Consider the following 20,499-nt stretch of genomic DNA (forward strand, 5'->3'; position numbering starts at 1 on the left):
AAAAGAAAATAATAATAAAAAGATATTTAAAAAATCAGGAAAAAAAAAAAAGAGATGATAATAATTGGAGTGCCACAATAAATCTCTATATGTCACAACATGACTGCAACTTAGATATGGCTGGGCCTATATCATGAGGTACCATTATAACTTCTTGTTGATATAAGAACAATTGGTTTTAAAAAATTAAAATGTGAAAAGGCCATTAGTCTATAACACTAGAGCTCGTTTGCGTAGGCTATAATTCCTTCCCTCCATTAGTCCCATCTGTGCTTTCTTTGTTCCCACGATGTTGAAACTTTAGATCATCTTTTTAGCACTAGCTCTTTTGCTCGTGGAGTTTGAGTGTTATAATGGTTGTCCTTGTCCTCCTGTACCCGAGTCCAATGTGTTTGTGGGCTTTTGGTGAACACTGCGTTGTCCCAGGTTTTTGGCAGGCTGTATTTTAGATGCCATGTGTTGTTTGTTGGTCAATAAAAGCTAGTTTGGACCCTTAGGTTGGGCTAAATGCTGGCCTTTTCTTTATTTGCGTTAGACATGTCACTACTAGTGTTCTACTCTTCTAGTAGGAAGAGAAGAATGATTAGGTAATGTGAAGATAGTGTTGCGCTCTTTGATCTTAACCTCTAACCAAAGTCATTGTGCTCCAAGTGGGGAATCTGACTTGGATATGTTCTTTTCTATGCTTCAATTAAGAGGACTTAAACATTTCACTTGCTATGTAATAAAACTTAGAAGAAGTAACAACTTTAAACTAATATTGGACAAAAAAGTACAATACAAGTTCGAAGACAAAAGTGTCAGAAAGACAAAATATTGTTACAAGAAAGCAAACACAAGTTTGTGTGGACCTAAATACACTTAATAAAAACAATAAGTAGCCTAACAAAACTTGAAAATGCTGATGTAGCAAAGCAAATAAGATTTACCTACTCTTTTGCCTCTTCCCTTGAAAATGCTTTAAGCATTAATTGATTTCTATAATCTTCATTGGACATACTTTGTCCTATGAATCCTTATTTTTTGTCTGGTTGACCAATTGCTTGGTCAATGTTTCTTTAGCATCCGACGTTGTCTGATGGGCTTTTGGGCCTTTGGACATGCATGTGTTAAGTTTTGATCATTTTATGCTAACTGACCACAAAATCGGCCCATTAACGGTAGAAATTGGGTTGTGCTAATTTTGATCCAAACATTTTCTTTATATTTCTGTCGTCGTCAGTCTGGTACTTTATATTTTCATTGGCTTACTTCTATTAGACCATCTCCAACCCTTGGGGTGGAAACTCAAATTTTGAGTTTAGCCTCCAAAAACCATCTCCAACCCATGTATTTTGGGGGGTGGAAATTTGAGAAATCTCAAATCTTGGGTGGAATTTCAGTCCCATTTTTGCCTGGACTGATAATTTTGTGGGCCCAAAATCTGTTTTTTTTCCGAAGCCATGTGCACAATGTTTCTTTGGTTACACTGCTTTAAGAACTTTGTGCCAAAAATCGATATTCTTTGTCTGTTTGTTTTTTGTTTTTTTGTTTTTGTTTGTTTTGTTTTTTTTAAAATATTCCAACAACTATATTTGTAATCAATAATCATGATGAATTTTAAGCAATCTCAACGGCAAAATTTAATGATTGTCGTTTATTTAAAAATACTTAGATAATTTAAACACACTTACATAATTCAATGAAGAGTTCGAATTATTCCGGGCATACGTATGGTATTGTACTTATTTTTATTTTTTAAGTGAAATTCAATTATGTTTTGGAATTTTATTTTTTTTAGGTTAAAATGTTTAGAAAATTAAATCACGAGTGTTGAAACAAAAATAATGTCAAGAAAAATTAACAAGAAACAAAATTTAGGGGTTAATCATTCTTAAACAATTTAATAAAGTTGTGGACTCAAATTATGAGTCTACAAGGTTGGAGGAAAAAAAATTTTGAGTCCTGAAAATACATGAATAGTTGTATTTTGAAAGGTGAAAATTTGAGTTTAGCCCCAACATGGTTGGAGATGGTCTTACGGATCTTAATGATAAATCTTCTTGTGGCCTTGCATATCTTTTAGTCGTGCTCTGTCAACTTGCTGGCGGATATGGGAGTCTAGGAAGCAGTAGATTTTAATAATTATATGTTTTATTTATTTAATAATTAACATTATGAGATTTGAACTCACATTATAGAGAAAGACTAAATGCCACTACTATTTTTAACCAAATAAGGTTCCTCTTTTTGAGAAAAATGTGATAAATTGCGCTCATAATTCAGGCTGAAAGGTCGTCAGTCACAAGGACCAATACAAATACAAAAGCTCACGAGCAACAAGTGCACAAGGTTTACATCCTCTCATAGCCACATATGGCCTATTCCAGAAAGTCTGGAAAAACCATACAAATACCTCATCGCAACACCTCATCGCAACTAACTACAAAAACTCAAAAGGAGTTGATGCACTTATCCAACTAAAAAAACTGCAACACAAAACAAGTAAAACAAAACTTGATCTACCACCATGTTGTCGCGCCAAGACAACCAAACAACCATCAAACTCAGCCCAAGACGGAAGCGTTGGAGGCAATGAGCGAGGACAAGAAGTGGAGAGGGTAGGGGAAGGTTTAGGAGGGTAAGAGGGTAGGGATAGAGGCCACTGACGCCAAAGGAGAATGGCGGCTGAAACTTTTCTGTCTTACGATTTTTTTCAAAGCTCCTTGATTATTAGTTGTGTGATTTAATTTCAATTACAACATTAATTCGTGGCTACAGATATTGGAACCCAGTTTTAGTCCAAGTAAAGTAAAAACAGCAAACAAGCAAGCCAACGTTTTCCAAGATCGGTTCAACAACGTAGAATGCCCTGCAGGAACAATCCCTCTAATTAGGCCACCAAGATCACATGATTATAATTGGAGTGCCCCAATAAAGTCCTATACGGCAACGGCACAGCACGGCCGCAGATTAGATGGAGCTATTGACAACAGTGAGGTACGTACCATTATAAGGGGACAAATAATGTCTATTCATATGGTATATTTTTATTCGTGACCCTAACAAATTTCTTGTGGTTGAAAGAAGGATAAATATAGACACGCTTGCTACAATGTTCAATGAGCTGGTTTTGTGCAAACCAACCATAAATTTGTCTCGAATACTGTCTTACGACCTCTTTCCAAATACAATGGGGAGCAGTTCGATGTGGATATCACTATATTAAAGGTAACTCACAGAATACAGTTCTATTCTATTAAGGAATGTTTTAAGGAATTAATGCAAATGACAGATTGAGTTTTATAGTGAAAGTCAAAGACAAGATAATCCAAGACAAAATTTTCTTTTCTGATTGATGATGATTTACACTTTTAAATTTAATCAGAAGGTGGAGAATAGCTGTTGGTGGCTCCTAGTGCATGGCGAGCCAATAGGGTATTGGCCTCTCCACGTTTTCTCAACGTTGGCTGATAGTGCTACATAGATACATTGGGGTGGGGTGATGACCAATTTGAGAATTCATGGCCGTCATGCACCAACTCAAATGGGGGGTGGCCAATTTCCTCACGAAGACTTTGGAAAGGCACGTTATATCCGCAGTCTGCAATACGCAGATGTCACTGGCTCTTTCAAAGACCCAGAACGTCAAACCCTCCGGCCTTTTGCGATAAAGTCTCTTTGTTATGGCATAAGTATTCCACATAAGGACAGTGAGTATGAAAGCCATATGCATTTTGGAGGTCCCGGACACTCAAAAGATTGTCCAACTTAGCAATAATGAAAAGGGAAAAGATGGACGAGAGAGTAATTCCATATTGAAATAAATAAAGTCTAATGACGAAAGAGATTAAGATGAGTTGTTCTATGAAGAATATCACATTGGGAGCACTAGTATATATGATATATGTAAGTTCCTAAATATTCTGAAAATTTATATTTCCAGTAATTTTTCGAAACAGAATTGATGTCGAATTTTTTTAATTTTATGTTTTGTTACCAAATTGGAAGAATGATTTCATTATTAAATAACCTATACGTGGAAAAGGCTGATTCTTACAGAACCTACATTATAATTGTCCGATGGCATTATCAACTTTACAAAAATAGCCATCCAATTTAGCTCACTTATGCTCTTTCACCTTTTCTGCAGTAGTTTTCTAATCTTCTGTCCTCTGTCATTGAAACAAGATTCAGCAAAGCTGAATGAAACACCATCAAGTAACCTTTGCCCTCTGCATGATCATGAATCTTCTTCTGCTAGCACTCTCCACTTGCTCACCTAGTTTGGCCAAGTGATTCATTCGTCTCTTCCATGATGCCGAGGCCCCCAATTGGCTCTGATTTTTTACCGAGTCAAGTTGCTCATTTTCAACAGATTCAGGGCTTCTCTCAGATGTATTTCCTCCGCCTGTTTCTTGAATAATCTTCTTCAATGTGTCTACTACCTGACTCATTGTTGGCCGATCTTTTGCACTCTTCGACAGACAACTATCAGCCAACCTAGCAATTTTTCTTGCTGCGCTGATCGAATACTTGTTTTCAAGCCGGCTATCCATTATCAAGCCGAACTTTTTGCCATCATGAGGGAACTGTTTCACCCATTCTAAGAGTCTCTGCTCTGTTCTTGGACGGTTTCTCTCCAATGACCGTCTGCCTGTAAGAATCTCATACAGCACCACACCGAAACTCCATACGTCACTCTTAGTTGTGAGATGGCCTGTCTCAACGTAATCTGGTGCAGCATACCCGTATGTCCCCACTACCTGATCATGAAACAAATTCCCATTAGCATTACAATAGTCTTTAAAATTTAAATGCATTTAATGCAGTGACTTTGCAAGCCAATCACTAACAGTTTAGTATGAAGCAGTATACAAATGCTCTTTGCTTCAAAGTTGGTGTTTTAATATGCATGGCTTGTCCATCACTTGATTGCTTTCTAGTATTTTCCAGACTTAATCTCACCTTATTTCTAGAACTTTCACTAATGCAAGATAATGTTCCAATATGTTTATTGCATGAATTTAGTGTATGACTTTGAGTCGCGATAAAGTTGGGACCAGGTGCATGCTACAAATGCTTGTGAGAAATAAGAGCACTTACTGCAGTTGAAACATGAGTATGGCCAACCATTGGCCCCTCCCTTGCAAGCCCAAAGTCAGAAAGCTTTGGTTTAAAATTCTCATCCAGTAACACATTCGCGCATTTAAGATCTCGATATATTACCTTCATCAATAGCATAAGAAAAAAATCAGAATAATAATGGTTAAGACTAAGCTTGAATGCTGAAAATAACATGTAGATGATGTAGAGAATAAACTAATGGAACAGTTCCATTTTAACGTGGTCTTGGGCACCCCTCAGTCACAAAGTAAATGCAGAAGAGCATTTGCGGGGAAGGGGGTGCAGAGGTTAGGGCATGGATGAAAAATCGATGTGGGAATGGGTCTCATGGCCATGAAAAAGTTCAGGGTTGACCTTATCCAAAGAAAGAAGATATTTTCTCAAATTTGGACATCTGTCCACTCCCAGAACCAGAAGTGAATGTATATCTTGTTGGATTATGACTAGTTTGTTGACTTGTTAACCATGTTGGATTATGACTAGTTAGTTGACTTGATAAGTTGTCATGTGACAACTTATCAAGTCAACTAACTAGTCATAATCCAACACATCTGCCCCAGGAGAAAGGTATACAATCTGTGATGAGTAGTAGTACTATATATTCAATATATATGCCCGGTGCCAACAAGCTCTAGCTCAGAACCTGGATATCCCCAACAATATGAGATAAAACAGCTGATTTTAAGCTTCAAGTATAAAAGTGGGATTGTATGTAGAAACTAATGGTTAATATCAACGCTTAGAGCTAACCTGAATTTCCAATCCTTCATGAAGATAAACTAATCCTTCAGCTGCTCCAAGTGTTATCTGCAATCTTGTCTCCCAAGGAATAGCTGGGTATGCCTTGTTAAATAGATGGTCTTCCAAACTTCTGTTTGGCATATATTCATAGACTAGCAGTCGTTGAATCCCTCTTTCTCCATCCACAGCACAGTATCCTATTAGTTTGACAAGATTTGGGTGCTCCACAACACCGAGAAATTGAACTTCCGCCACCCATTGTTTGTGACCCTGTATGGAAAACAGAACTATAAGAAATGATATTAAAAAAGAGCGAAAGAAATCGATCATGAAGTCACAAACATCCATATCATCCACCTCTAGATCACTTTCCATCCTTTGAAATAGGGAACGATTACCATTCCAACTAGACGAAAATCTCAACGATGAAAAGGAGCCACAAATAGGCAAAGTGGCTCCCAACAAAAAGTTCACTATGAAAAACAGGTTGATACAAATATGCTAAGAGAAAAACATTGTCCATCTTAATCCCCATATTATTATAGAAGGATTGTTTTGAGGAAGATGATTCTAGGGGAAAAATTTGTGACCCACAGAGGAAGATACACATCACTAAATACCATCTTATCTAATGGATGTCATTCTCCATGACAGAGAAAGGTACAGGTTTGGCTGCATAAAGACACAACAAAATCTAGGTATTCTCCCTTGCAAAAATAAATGGAGCCATATATGCATATATAAAACAAATTTCAGAAGAAATATTTCACTGAATAGCTTCAAATTCCCTTTAAAGGAAAGAAAAAAATGCTGTCATAGAAAGAGACTGAACAGAAATGTAAGGAGAGGAGGGCCAGAAGACTCAGAAAAAATCAATTAACTATATTTTAGACAGCGGTTTAGCTACTTTGAGCATAAGTCAATAAAATGTTCTTAAGCACTTCAAATAATAATGGGAAAGAAAAAAACTCTTGAGGGCATTGTTTAACAATTCAATTTAATAGGAAGATGCTTAAAATACCATACCTGTAAGCCATCATTGTTAAGCTTTTTAATGGCGACCACGATTGGATCGCCCTTGGCATCAGCAGGCTTAATTGAACCTTTATAAACATTCCCAAATCCACCTTCTCCAATCTTAAGCAGCCTGCTGAAATCGTTTGTCGCATGCCTGAGCTCTTGGAAAGTAAATACTCGCAAATTATGAGCCTTCTCTTCATACAATTCGGGTATACCGCGCGGTGAATTTTCTGAGCAGGAAGACTGAATCACCCTATCAGCTCCCGAATAATCAGATTTCCTCTGTTCTTTCAGTTCTGGAGCTGATTTTTGTTCCCTGCTCCTTGTTTTCTCCTTGAAGTAGTAGAAGCACTTCATTGCATAAAATCCTATATCAACTCCCTACCAAGATTTGAATGTGATCTTCCTTTGCTGCCATTGAATCAAGTTCAGAAAGTTAAAGCCTGCCACTGAATTGTCACGTGAATATAAGAAAGTATCAGCATCTTCATACAAACATAATTAAAATTCCCAAATGGTTTGTAACTGCTAAAAGAAGAAAGATTATAATCACAGAGAAAATGTTTACTGGCCAAAGAAATGTTTAATTCAATGAAACCACAAATTGATCAAGAATTTAAAATTTTTAAATAGATGGCAGCACCCTAGATTTGGATGCAAACAGAGCAATCATGCAAAGATAAGGAAGGCCCTGATGAAAAATAGATACAAGAGATTGAAAATCAAGAAATCACAGATGATGAATTGCTTGGCAGAATCAAAACAGTGATCAAAACAGTGAAATCCCAGATGGGAATTCAGAATGGAAGTTTAAATTAACTTACAGATAATCAGCAGACAGAAATGGAAATGGAACTGGATATTCAAGGCAGGGCAATCCTGACCCAGATGAACAAAAACAAAGACAAGAACAATGAATGAACCAATAAATCCAAATCATAAAGGAAATACCTTCACCAATCAATTCTTTTTCAAAGTAATTTCAAAGGGTTTGGGGGGTTGAAGGTTGGAGAGACCTTCACGGGTTTCTTTTCTTGTTTGGCTTCTCTCTCTCTTTGAAATAGTATTGATATAGTCTCTATGAAAAAAGTAGCTTGCTTTAAATGGTTTGGCAATTGTTTGCTTGTGGAATTCAACATTGTATGTATTAAATAGAATTCAACCAACTTGTCAGTTGACAATAACGAGTAGTTCCAGAAACTCCATCTTTCTCTCTCACACAGATTGAAACGAAACAAAACCTGTCCAGAATATGGACTCTATAGTCAAAGCCAAAAACAAAGAATATGTTATTCTATCACGTACAACTGGTAAATTGGTCAACGCTTTGAGGAGACTGTTTAAGAAATTTTCATTATCATTTTCTTTTGAGAATCTACTTTTTCATAATTCAAGGAAGATGAAGAAATTTTCGTGCATGATCGCAGAATTATGTGGTATTCTGACGTGTGATTTATAAGTTTACTCAAATCTATAGCACAAGTATCTAGCAATGTATACATGTGATTGGAGTAAACTTATAATACCACGTCAATATTTCACGTGATGATGTGATCACACCGAAAAAATTACTGTTATGAATGTGATAATAAGTGCTTGTATGAAATTCAGTAACAAAATTAGCAGATTGACCATTCCATTCAGTAACAAAATAGTGAAATTTACGGAAAAAGCTAGATAAATATTACCAAAACTCACCACCTAACATGTCCATTAGTTAATTAAAGTTTTGGGATAAGGTTGATGGGGATACAAGACCATCAAGTTGTGTAAATTATAATAAATAAATATATGTACGTATGTATCTTAGCAAGGAAGTTTGCAGAGAGACCCTTGAAATCTGATTGGAAAGTGACTTGGGGACAAATGAGACCTCTAAAATTGACCAATATGCTTAGTTAAAGCAAAGCTAGAATATGCACATTATTTATTTGTTCACGTTTGTTGAGAAAAATGCACATGAGCTTCAACTTGACCATGCAACCTATCCTTTACAAAGCTCCCAATCCCATCTGCATTAAAATTGGAGCTATGCGACTCCTGTCTCCATTGACAATAACCCAAGCCTTGGACAAAACAAAATGGTAAGGGACCCATTTGGGATTTTAAAAGGAAGTCAACAAAACAACCTTGTTTGAGGGTCATACATTGGTCAACAATTTTTTTTTCTTTCTAGATTTACTTGGTAAAGATTATTTCTTTTTATTGTTCTTTTCATTTTGCCATTAAATACAACAAAAAAATCCCTAAAGGGCACCGATGACCGTACAAGTTTCAATGGGATACAAGAGGTAAACTTATATGGTATTCCCCCAACAACGACCCAAGCGTTACCAAGTTGGCCCAAAGCATAAAGGCAAATGTGGTATTCCTCATACACGGCTCCAAAGGGCTACCAAAAACTGGTACACAACTAGTAAGCTTGAATCACCCAAGCAACACAGCAACCCACACACAGCGAAACTCTCTTTAAGAGAAACCAAAGAAACCGACTAACAAACTCGCACTACAACCGCTAAAAACTATTGGTACACTTACTACAAAAACACAAACAACCAAACCGACAGCCCAACCACTGTCGAACTCCAGAGTCTGATGCCCACAACCACATGTCGACCATTGGCACCAAATAGATCCACCATCGCAGCTCCAACCTGCAACCCAAAAGGCACAACTATGCATATCTACAAATAAGGACTTATTTGTAACATTTTCCTTCATTCATTTTTTTTTCTTGTTCTTATTTTTATTTTTATGAACTTATTCAATCTCTGGATTAAATATGGTATATGATAACCGTCAATATAATTAAGACAATAAACCCATTGTTACGCTTGAATATCAATATCATCAATTTTATAAGTAGGGTTTTTAGGTTCAATAGTCCGTGAACTTTGATCCGATTTGCATTTTAGTTTCGTTAGAACAAATGGTTTTGCCTTCAGTTTTGTTAACTTGTTCTGTTGAATACAGAGGCAAAATGATATTTTTGTATTATTTTTAATTTTCACCATTTGAATATTCCAACAAAGCCATGGACAACCTCCACCCAACACCGAACCAATTAACCCACCACCCCGGTAATAACTGATGGTGCTCCTACAACCACACCCACACTCCCACCCAAACTATACCCACCCTCCTTGTGATGGCGAGGATAGGAAAGTTTTTATTTGTATGTTTTAGGTGAAATGAATATTCAAATGGTGGAAACTAAAAATAATACAAAAATACCATTTTGTCCTTGTATTTAATAGAAAATATAACAAAATTGACGACAAGATTATTTGTCCTAACGAAAGTGAAGTTGATGGACCATGAGAATGATTTTGGAAATTGATGGAAAAAAATGTGAATCGAGTCAAAGTTTAAGAACCATTAGATCTAAAAACCCTTTATAAGTATCATATCAAATCTTGTTAAAAAATATAAAAATATAAAAATATTATTAACCTTTGACTCTATCGCTCTCTACACACACATATAAACCTCATTAGATTGTATAAAATTCAATTATACCAAAGAATATTTTACCAACCCAATGCATTGTCATCTGACCCAAAAAAAAAGGAAGAATAAATGACATAATTATGTATATAATTGTATAAATATTCTATTTGACAAGTAGTAGGAGGGATCTTAAAATTCCCCATAACATACATTGAACTCCCAACGACTGCAAAAGCTCTAAATTCACGCATTATTATAAAATAAATTATTGGTATCACGCATCAACGTCAAATTATTTTTGGTGCATTGGCGATGGTCCCTTAAAGCTTGGATATTCTCTGGAAGCTGTACTTACTTGTTCATGTTTTCTTTCGAGAATTATGTTATTATGATGGATTCCCAGAATGATGGATGCCAATCACACACCAAGCAGCTTTATTGAAAGTGATAGCTTCCAAATGGTTTGGGCTGTGCACTAATAGCACATCAACATATGTCTCAACTTTTTAGTGATGAGTTCACAACTTTTTGGTAAGTGAATGATTTCGTTATAAAAGTTTCTCTGCAAATATTTTATGGCTTGTAAAAGAAAAATGTTTTATAAGGCGATATTTTTTATTTTTTTTTTGAAGTTACAAATTTGAGAAATTTTCTTTACAAGAAGCCAATAATAGGTCAAGAAATTTTCTTTACACACCAAGCAGCTTTATTGAAAGTGGAGAGATGCTAAGATAAAACAAGAAATGAGAGAACATTCATTAATTTTTTTTTTTAAATTAGTGTATAGTTATTAAAAAATTTAATAATTAGGATATCATAAATCAAGTATTTTGGTTTTGAAGTTGGTGAATGGGTTTTGAATTTTCTTTTATAATAGGTCAATAAGGGGGCCCATTTAAATTTATAAGGAAAAGATTATTTTACCCACCACCGCCGCATGGACCACCTTTGGCCATTGCCGCCCAGAACCACGCCTCCGTCAGCCGGACCACTATCTCACATCGACTGATAGTCGCAGGTTAGACTCGCAACCGAATCACTCCCCTGCCACCTTCACTTCAATTCTTTGCCCGCTTTGGGTTTACTCTGTGATGGAAGGGCAAAGTTCCCACGCCTTGAGAACCATAAACTGGTCAACAAGTTAGCTTTCTTTGGTGTGCGAGCGTGCACATGCTAGCAATAAAAATTCTAGAAGACTTAGTTTGGAGTAGATAACTTAAGTTAGATTTCTGCAAACAAACGATTGTGAATTTGGGTGAGGAATATCTCCCAAGTAAGTTCTTTTCTTGCCTCAGACGGGTGAGGACTTTAACAATTTATCTCAAGATAAACAGAATGATTGATGGAATTTAAATGGTCGATGGAATTTAAATTTTAGGCGAATCGCTTTTACAAAACTATAACAATAAATACTCATGCTAGAGAGATGAAGATACAATTGGAACTCCATTTCTGCCTGGATGGGAGGCTCTCGGGGACTGAAAATATTGAAATGTCCTGGAATGTTGACAACTCGATTGCTAAGTTTCAACTTTAAATCGATACCAAAGGTTGATTCTGGCAGAGCTTCAATGTACTTTAAGCTTTTGTGAAGCTTCGAGTGGGCGAATCGCGGCTTCTTGGGCGTATGGTCGTTCTCGAGGACTTCAGTGGGCTAGAGACTGCACTGTGAAATTTGAATGACTTATTTTCTAAGTCTGAACCTTGGGAATTCTAATCTAAAGCTGGTTTTCACTTGGAATTCAAGTGAGCTTCTGGTTGAGTTGTTTGTTTGTGTCTTGGCTCAATGAGCTTTGGTTGCTTCAGTGTTTTGAAGTCATTTTGAGTTTTTTTTTTGATTGATTTTTTGGTTTTTGGGTGTCCTCTACCCTGTTCACTCCTTCTTGTATTTATAGAAAAACTGTTTCTTCTCTGGAGTAGGGTGATTGTGTTTTTTTATTGGGCGGCAAAGATATTTTCCCCCTTTTCCTCTTCTTCTTCAGTTTTGGCAGATAGGCTCTCAGATAGGTGATCACTTCTGTTTTTCTGCCCCTTGTGATATTTTACCCGTGATGGTTAGTTTGATTCTTTTTGGACAGCTCCCTGCTTTCCTGCTTATCCCTCTCTGAGATTGTAACTTGCTTATCTATTTGGGAGAATTACCTTCTCTGTAAAGACAGAAAAAATCTCTGAATATACATATATAAGGGGGATTTAATCTTCAGTTCTTCTTGATGTCACGAACCCTTCAATCACTTCTTCTATGGCAGTTGCCATTGCTGACCTTTTTATCCCAGAAGTTGCTATTGCTGACTTTTCATCCCTTGACTTCCGCCATTGTTGACTTTTTATCCCAGAGGTTGCCATGTGGGATTGTTCCTCTTCTGGACTCCTCTTCCTATTATGTTGGGCTTGTGAGGCCCAAATCTTGCTTTGTTCGATGAGCCTTGGGCTGGAGGTGTCAATTTTTGGCCCAAACAATGCCCCCTTAAGTTTGGGCTGTGCACTAATAGCACATCAACATATGTCTCAACTTTTTAGTGATGAGTTCACAACTTTTTGGTAAGTGAATGATTTCGTTATAAAAGTTTCTCTGCAAATATTTTATGGCTTGTAAAAGAAAACTGTTTTATATAAGGCGAATTTTTTTTTTTTTTGAAGTTACAAATTTGAGAAATTTTCTTTACAAGAAGCCAATAATAGGTCAAGAAATTTTCTTTACACACCAAGCAGCTTTATTGAAAGTGGAGAGATGCTAAGATAAAATAAGAGAACATTCATTAATTTTTTTTAAAAAAAAATTAGTGTATAGTTATTAAAAAATTTAATAATTAGGATATCATAAATCAAGTATTTTGGTTTTGAAGTTGGTGAATGGGTTTTGAATTTTCTTTTATAATAGGTCAATAAGGGGGCCCATTTAAATTTATAAGGAAAAGATTATTTTACCCACCACCGCCGCATGGACCACCTTTGGCCATTGCCGCCCAGAACCACGCCTCCGTCAGCCGGACCACTATCTCACACCGCATGATAGTCGCAGGTTAGACTTGGCAACCGAATCACTCCCGGCTGCCACCTTCACTTCAATTCATGATTAAAAAAAGTATTAAACACCATGACATTTGTAGAATTCGAAATGCACAAATTGTAAACTTAAAAAAAATTATCAATATAAGAGTAATATAAAAATACACAATGTGTTGAAGTTTTACTAATATAAACCTAAAAAAATATCAATATAAGAGTAACAAAAAAATACACATTTTTTTAGAACAATATCAAGATTTCATTCATAAGCCAAAAAGGCATACAAATATCGGCACGAATATAGTAGCCTCATTAAAACCTTCATAGGAAAACCACATGAGACAAACCTTAGAGTAGGAAAGAGTACCACATATGTCATTGACTAACAAGAGAATCTGACTTTGGGCCACAATGGACTGTTACAAAGTACCCAATCGAAAAAAGACTACTAGAACCAACACAGAAGACCCCATAAGAAAGCACACCAACGCATCCCAACAGTCAAAAGAAACCTAAGCACACCAACACATCCCAACAATCAAAAGAAACTTGCTATGAGAACTCTTAGTCCTTTGTACAACACAAAAATTGTATAGCATGTCGCGGGGCATAGACATGAACACCACCAAGAAAGATAACAGGGACGACAATTGAGAAGAGCCTCAATAAAGCACACCAACTCGGCCCAGAACTAGACAGAGAAAAACTGCCTATGACCAAGCATAATTGTTTAGTTGGTGCAGAGGTGAGAGAATTTGCAAAGAGGCAACACAAAAGAAAAAACACTACGAACAAACCAGAAAAATGCAATAAAGAAAACCTTAATGAGTACACCACCGCATCCTGAAACTGTCAAACAAAAGCTCTTATAAAAAAACCATAGTCCTTTGGACAGCCCAAGAATTGAAGAATATATAGAGAGGTAAACGACGCTCCTTATATCTTAATCAGAGCCCTTAACAAAGTAAGAAGGACTAAGATCGGCCTCTTAGTATGACATATTCGTGGTTTAACTTAAACCGTAATATTTGATAATCATGTTTTGTACATGTATCTCCAAGTAGAGATTAGTTAAGATTTGAATTGAATATTGTTGAACGAATCATTAAAGATCTCCCATGGTGTATGCTCATCACTTTAACCCAAGGTGTATGATCACCACCCTTTTCAATACTTGACATGTGTCCATAGACATAATTATTATTAACATTTTACTTTGATTTATATAACCATAATTAGGGGTGGTTGTGGTTCTATAATATCGAATTTTTGCTTAAACCACAAACCGACGGACTATTTGCTGTATGGTGATTTTTGAAACCGCAAACTGACCTCTTTTTGCGGTTTACCACATTTACCGTGAATTAGCGGTTTAAAACCGTAAGTCCTTTTTGTGTCATAAAAATCCAATCTTCCACATTTTAGGCCTAATTTTGATGCTTCTTTTGAAGCATTTTGATTTCAAGCATACTTTAAACCCAAAAATATAAATTCACAACGTATATAAATAAATTCACAACCTCAACTTCTCAAGCATATATAAATTCTCAACCTCCTCAACTTCTCAAGCATTCACAACCTCAACTTCTCAAGCATTCCAATTCCAAATCCTTTAAAGTTACAAACCAAAAGAAAAATGTAATACAAAATGAATTAAAGTTACAACCCAAAGGAAAAATCCAATTCAAAGTTAATTAAAGTTACAAACTAAAAGAAAATGCAATGCACCAATGTTACAAATTAAAGTTACAAACTCAAGTGTTGGTGGTGGTGAGTGGATTTAAAGGACCCCGTTGTGTTGTTTGAGCACTAATGCTATATACAAAATGTAATTTTTATTTATTTATAAATATAGTCGCGGTCGCGGTTTGCGGTAACCGCAAGTTTTGAAAATCAAATACCGCAACCGTAACCGCAAATCCGGTTCAATTCTTCATACCGCAAATGCGGTTCGGTTTCCTGCAATTGCGGTTACATTGCGGTAAATTGTCAGTTAGTTTTTGCGATTTTTCAATTTTTCGGTCTAAAATGCCACCCCTAACCATAATTATGCTTATGGACACGTGTCAAGTGTTGAGAATGGTGGTGAGCATATTACCTTGGGTTAAAGTGGTGAGCAAAAATGCTCCTGCCAAAACAAAAGATCTCCCACATTTTGCATAGAGTAGTACAGTACTATCACATCAGCATATGATACTTTCATTCAAATTTTACCATATGTTATATTTAAAAGAAAATTAAAACTATTTACACAATTGGATTTTGACTTCTAAGTTTACCCTTTAGAATAAAATTAGAAAATAACAGAAAAAAAATCCTTCAACTGGCAGTCCCCCTCCACCACCCCATCTCTGTTATATTCCTCCCTCTCTCCAATCCTTCAGTTTCCCCATAAAGTTGTCTTCCTCCCCATTTGCTGAAGTTGATTGAACCACCTGTTTTTTCTTTTTTGATTGCATAAGATGTTTAATTTGATTGCTAACAGTTAGATTCACAATGAATGACTTTTTAATGTCAACCAAAACAAAAAAACTTGAAGAAGAAAGTTCTAAGTTTGTAATTAAAAAATAAAGTCTATGTAAATCTAGCAATATTTTGTCAACAGATCCATAGTTCAGTGGTAAGAGCATTTACTTTCATATAATAGTCTTAGGTTCGAACCTTAATGAAACCTCCCTCCTTTCAAACTATGCATATCTACAACCTGCAACCCAAAAGGCACAACTATGCATATCTACAAATAAGGACTTATTTGTAACATTTTCCTTCATTCATTTCTTTTTTGTTCTTCTTATTTTTATTTTTATGAACTTATTCAATCTCTGGATTAAATATGGTATATGATAACCGTCAATATAATTAAGACAATAAACCCATTGTTACGCTTGAATATCAATATCATCAATTTTGTAAGTATGGTTTTTAGGTTCAATAGTCCGTGAACTTTGACCCGATTCGCATTTTAGTTTCGTTAGAACAAATGGTCTTGCCTTCAGTTTTGTTAACTTGTTCTGTTGAATACAGAGGCAAAATGGTATTTTTGTATTATTTTTAATTTTCACCATCTGAATATTCCAACAAAGCCATGGACAACCTCCACCCAACACCAAACCAATTAACCCACCACCCCGGTAACAACTGATGGTGCTCCTACAACCCACACCCACACTCCCACCCAAACCATACCCACCCTCCTTGTGATGGCGAGGATAGGAAAGTTTTTATTTGTATGTTTTAGGTGAAATGAATATTCAAATGGTGGAAACTAAAAATTATACAAAAATACCATTTTGTCCTTGTATTTAACAAAAATATAACAAAATTGACGACAAGACTATTTGTCCTAACGAAAGTGAAGTTGATGGACCATGAGAATGATTTTGGAAATTGATGGAAAAAAATGTGAATCGAGTCAAAGTTTAAGAACCATTAGATCTAAAAACCCTTTATAAGTATCATATCAAATCTTGTTAAAAAAATTATTAACCTTTGACTCTGTCGCTTTCTACACACACATATAAACCTTCATTAGATTGTATAAAATTCAATTATACCAAAGAATATACCAACCCAATGCATTGTCATCTGACCCAAAAAAAAAGGAAGAATAAATGACATAATTATGTATATAATTGTATAAATATTCTATTTGACAAGTAGTAGGAGGGATCTTAAAATTCCCCATAACATACATTGAACTCCCAACGACTGCAAAAGCTCTAAATTCACGCATTATTATAAAATAAATTATTGGTATCACGCATCAACGTCAAATTATTTTTGGTGCATTGGCGATGGTCCCTTAAAGCTTGGACATTCTCTGGAAGCTGTACTTACTTGTTCATGTTTTCTTTCGAGAATTATGTTATTATGATGGATTCCCAGAATGATGGATGCCAATCACACACCAAGCAGCTTTATTGAAAGTGATAGCTTCCAAATGGTTTGGGCTGTGCACTAATAGCACATCAACATATGTCTCAACTTTTTAGTGATGAGTTTACAACTTTTTGGTAAGTGAATGATTTCGTTATAAAAGTTTCTCTGCAAATATTTTATGGCTTGTAAAAGAAAACTGTTTTATAAGGCGATGTTTTTTTTTTTTTTGAAGTTAGGAATTTGAGAAATAAATAGCATAATTTTCTTTACAAGAAGCCAATATTGATTGGAGAGATGCTAAGCTCTTTTTTTTTTTTTGGGGGGGTTCAACATAGAGAGATGCTAAGATAAAACAAGAAATAAGAGAACATTCATTAATTTATTTTTAAAAAAAATTAGTGTATAATGATTAAATTTTTTAATAATTAGGATATCATAAATCAAGTATTTTGGTTTTGAAGTTGGTGAATGGGTTTTGAATTTTCTTTTATAATAGGTCAATAAGGGGCCCATTTAAATTTATAAGGAAAAGATTATTTTACCCACCACCGCCCGCAGGGACCACCTCTGGCCATTGCCGCCCAGAACCACGCCTCTGTCAATCGAACCACTATCTCACACCTCCTAATAGTCGCAGGTTAGACTCGGCAGCCAAATCACTCTCGGCTACCACCTTCACTTCAATTCATAATTAAAAAAGTATTAAACACCATGACATTTGTAGAATTTGAAATGCACAAATTGTAAACTTCAAAATATACTAATATAAGAGTAATATAAAAATACACAATGTGTTGAAGTTTTACTAATATAAACCTAAAAAAAAATCAATATAAGAGTAACAAAAAAAATACACCTTTTTTTAGAACAATTCATTCATAAGCTAAAAAGGCATACAAATATTGGCACGAATATAGTAGCCTCATTAAAACCTTCTTGGGACAATCACATGGAACAAACCCCATAGTAGGAAAGAGTACCACATATGCCATTGACTAACAAGAGAATATGACTTTGGGCCACAATGGACCGTTACAAAGTACCCAATCGAAAAAAGACTACTAGAACCAACACAGAAGACCCCATAAGAAAGCACACCAACGCATCCCAACAGTCAAAAGAAACCTAAGCACACCAACACATCCCAACAATCAAAAGAAACTTGCTATGAGAACTCTTAGTCCTTGGTACAACACAAAAATTGTATAGCATGCCACCAGGCATAGACATGAACACCACCAAGAAAGATAACAGGGATGACAACTGAGAAGAGCCTCAATAAAGCACACCAACTCGGCCCTGAACTAGACAGAGAAAAATTGCCTATGACCAAGCATAATTCTTTAGTCGGTGCAGAGGTGAGAGAATTTGCAAAGAGGCAACACAAAAGAAAAAACACTATGAACAAACCAGAAAAATGCAATAAAGAAAACCTTAATGAGTACACCACCAAGAAAGATAACAGGGACGACAATTGAGAAGAGCCTTAATAAAGCACACCAACTCGGCCCAGAACTAGACAGAGAAAAACTGCCTATGACCAAGCATAATTCTTTAGTCGGTGTAGAGGTGAGAGAATTTGCAAAGAGGCAACACAAAAGAAAAAACACTACGAACAAACCAGAAAAATGCAATAAAGAAAACCTTAATGAGTACACCACCGCATCCTAAAACTGTCAAACAAAAGCTCCTATAAAAAAACCATAGTCCTTTGGACAGCCCAAGAATTGAAGAATATATAGAGAGGTAAACGACGCTCCTTATATCTTAATTTGAGCCCCTAACAAAGTAAGAAGGACCAAGATCGGCCTCTTAGTATGACATATTCGTGGTTTAACTTAAACCATAATATTTGATAATCATGTTCAATACTTGTATCTCCAAGTAGAGATTAGTTAAGATTTGAATTGAATATTGTTGAATGAATCATTAAAGATCTCCCATGGTGTATGCTCATCACTTTAACCCAAGGTGTATGATCACTACCTTTTTCAATACTTGACACGTGTCCATAGGCATAATTATAATTAACATTTTACTTTGATTTATATAACCATAATTATGCTTATGAACACGCATGTCAAGTGTTGAGAATGATGGTGAGCATATACCTTGGGTTAAAGTGGTAAGCAAAAATGCTCCCACCAAAACAAAAGATCTCCCACATTTTGCATAGAGTAGTACAGTACTACCACATCAACATATGACACTTTCATTCAAATTTTACCAGGTGTTATATTTAAAAAAAAAAAATTAAAACTATTTACACAGTTGGATTTTGACTTCTAAGTTTACCCTTTAGAATAAAATTAGAAAATAACAGAAAAAAAATCCTTCAACTGGCAGTCCCCCTCCACCGCCCCATCTTTGTTATATTCCTCCCTCTCTCCATTCCTTCAGTTTCCCCATAAAGTTGTCTTCCTCCCCATTTGCTGAAGTTGATTGAACCACCTGTTTTTTCTTTTTTGATTGCATATGATGTTTAATTTGATTGCTAACAGTTAGATTCACAATGAATGACTTTTTAATGTCAACCAAAACAAAAAAACTTGAAGAAGAAAGTTCTAAGTTTGTAATTAAAAAATAAAGTCTACGTAAATCTAGCAATATTTTGTCAACAGATCCATAGTTCAGTAGTAAGAGCATTTGCTTTCATATAAATAGTTTTAGGTTCAAACCTTAATAAAACCTCCCTCCTTTCAAACTTTGACAAAAAAAATAAATATATCTAGCAACATCTTTTGCAGATTTTTTGATATCATATTTTTATTTAGGGAGGAGAGGCTAAAAATGACATTCGTTGATGTTGTTCTGTCACATATTTGATCATTCATATTCCAAATCAAGTGAGCTTATTAATCAACCTAATTAACCCCACTACATCTAACTTTGAAGTAGTAATTTATTTTTCATGTAAAAGTTGAAATAGTAATTTTAAAGGTGAAATTATAAAAATTACACGAGAAATGAAAGAAAAAAAAAAGAATATAAGGGAGTTTCACTAAAACACCCAAAATGGAGGTTGAAATTATAAAAAAACCCAACACCCAAAACACTTTATAAACACACCCAAAACCCATCATTATACACACTCAAAACTCATTTATAAACACACCCAAAAAGTTGACTTTGGGGTTAATTTTGGGTGTGTTTCTATGTTTAAATAGTGATTGAGTTTTTTTATAAATACATGTCTAGAATTGGGTTTATTTATAAATTTGTAAATAATTTATCCATTACAATAAATAAATAAATAAGACCTGAACCATTTTAGTCCATCTGGTCATTCAAACT

General features: G+C 35.3%; 1 protein-coding gene across 4 annotated transcripts; it reads right to left on the reverse strand.

Annotated features, from left to right (window-relative positions):
- Positions 1-3,995: 3,995 nt before the first annotated feature.
- LOC103331494 (putative serine/threonine-protein kinase PBL19) lies at positions 3,996-7,986 on the reverse strand. 4 transcript variants are annotated; one of them, XM_008234118.2, is made up of 5 exons: positions 7,819-7,986; positions 6,874-7,278; positions 5,857-6,117; positions 5,086-5,208; positions 3,996-4,745 (listed from the first exon to the last, which is right to left on the reverse strand). In XM_008234118.2, the coding sequence occupies exons 2-5, from the start codon at positions 7,222-7,224 to the stop codon at positions 4,197-4,199; spliced, it is 1,284 nt and encodes a 427-aa protein (XP_008232340.1). In that variant the 5' UTR covers positions 7,225-7,278; positions 7,819-7,986; the 3' UTR covers positions 3,996-4,196. The 4 variants fall into 4 exon arrangements, with proteins under 4 accessions (XP_008232340.1, XP_008232338.1, XP_008232341.1 ...); XM_008234116.2 differs by having other exon boundaries at positions 6,874-7,316; positions 7,819-7,985; XM_008234119.2 differs by having other exon boundaries at positions 7,692-7,832.
- Between the last annotated feature and the right edge of the window lie 12,513 nt (positions 7,987-20,499).

The sequence above is a fragment of the Prunus mume genome, linkage group LG5 (assembly GCF_029339155.1).
Source record: "Prunus mume cultivar Tortuosa linkage group LG5, ASM2933915v1, whole genome shotgun sequence".
NCBI classification, from domain to species: domain Eukaryota; kingdom Viridiplantae; phylum Streptophyta; class Magnoliopsida; order Rosales; family Rosaceae; genus Prunus; species Prunus mume.

Coding starts and splice junctions, on each gene's coding strand:
- LOC103331494 (XM_008234118.2), bottom strand. CDS start 7,224: ATGAAGTGCTTCTACTACTTCAAGGAGAAAACAAGGAGCAGGGAACAA. Junction 6,118..6,873: donor TTAACAATGATGGCTTACAG/GTATGGTATTTT, acceptor TTTTCCATACAG/GGTCACAAACAATGGGTGGC. Junction 4,746..5,085: donor ATACTCATGTTTCAACTGCA/GTAAGTGCTCTT, acceptor TTTCATGATCAG/GTAGTGGGGACATACGGGTA.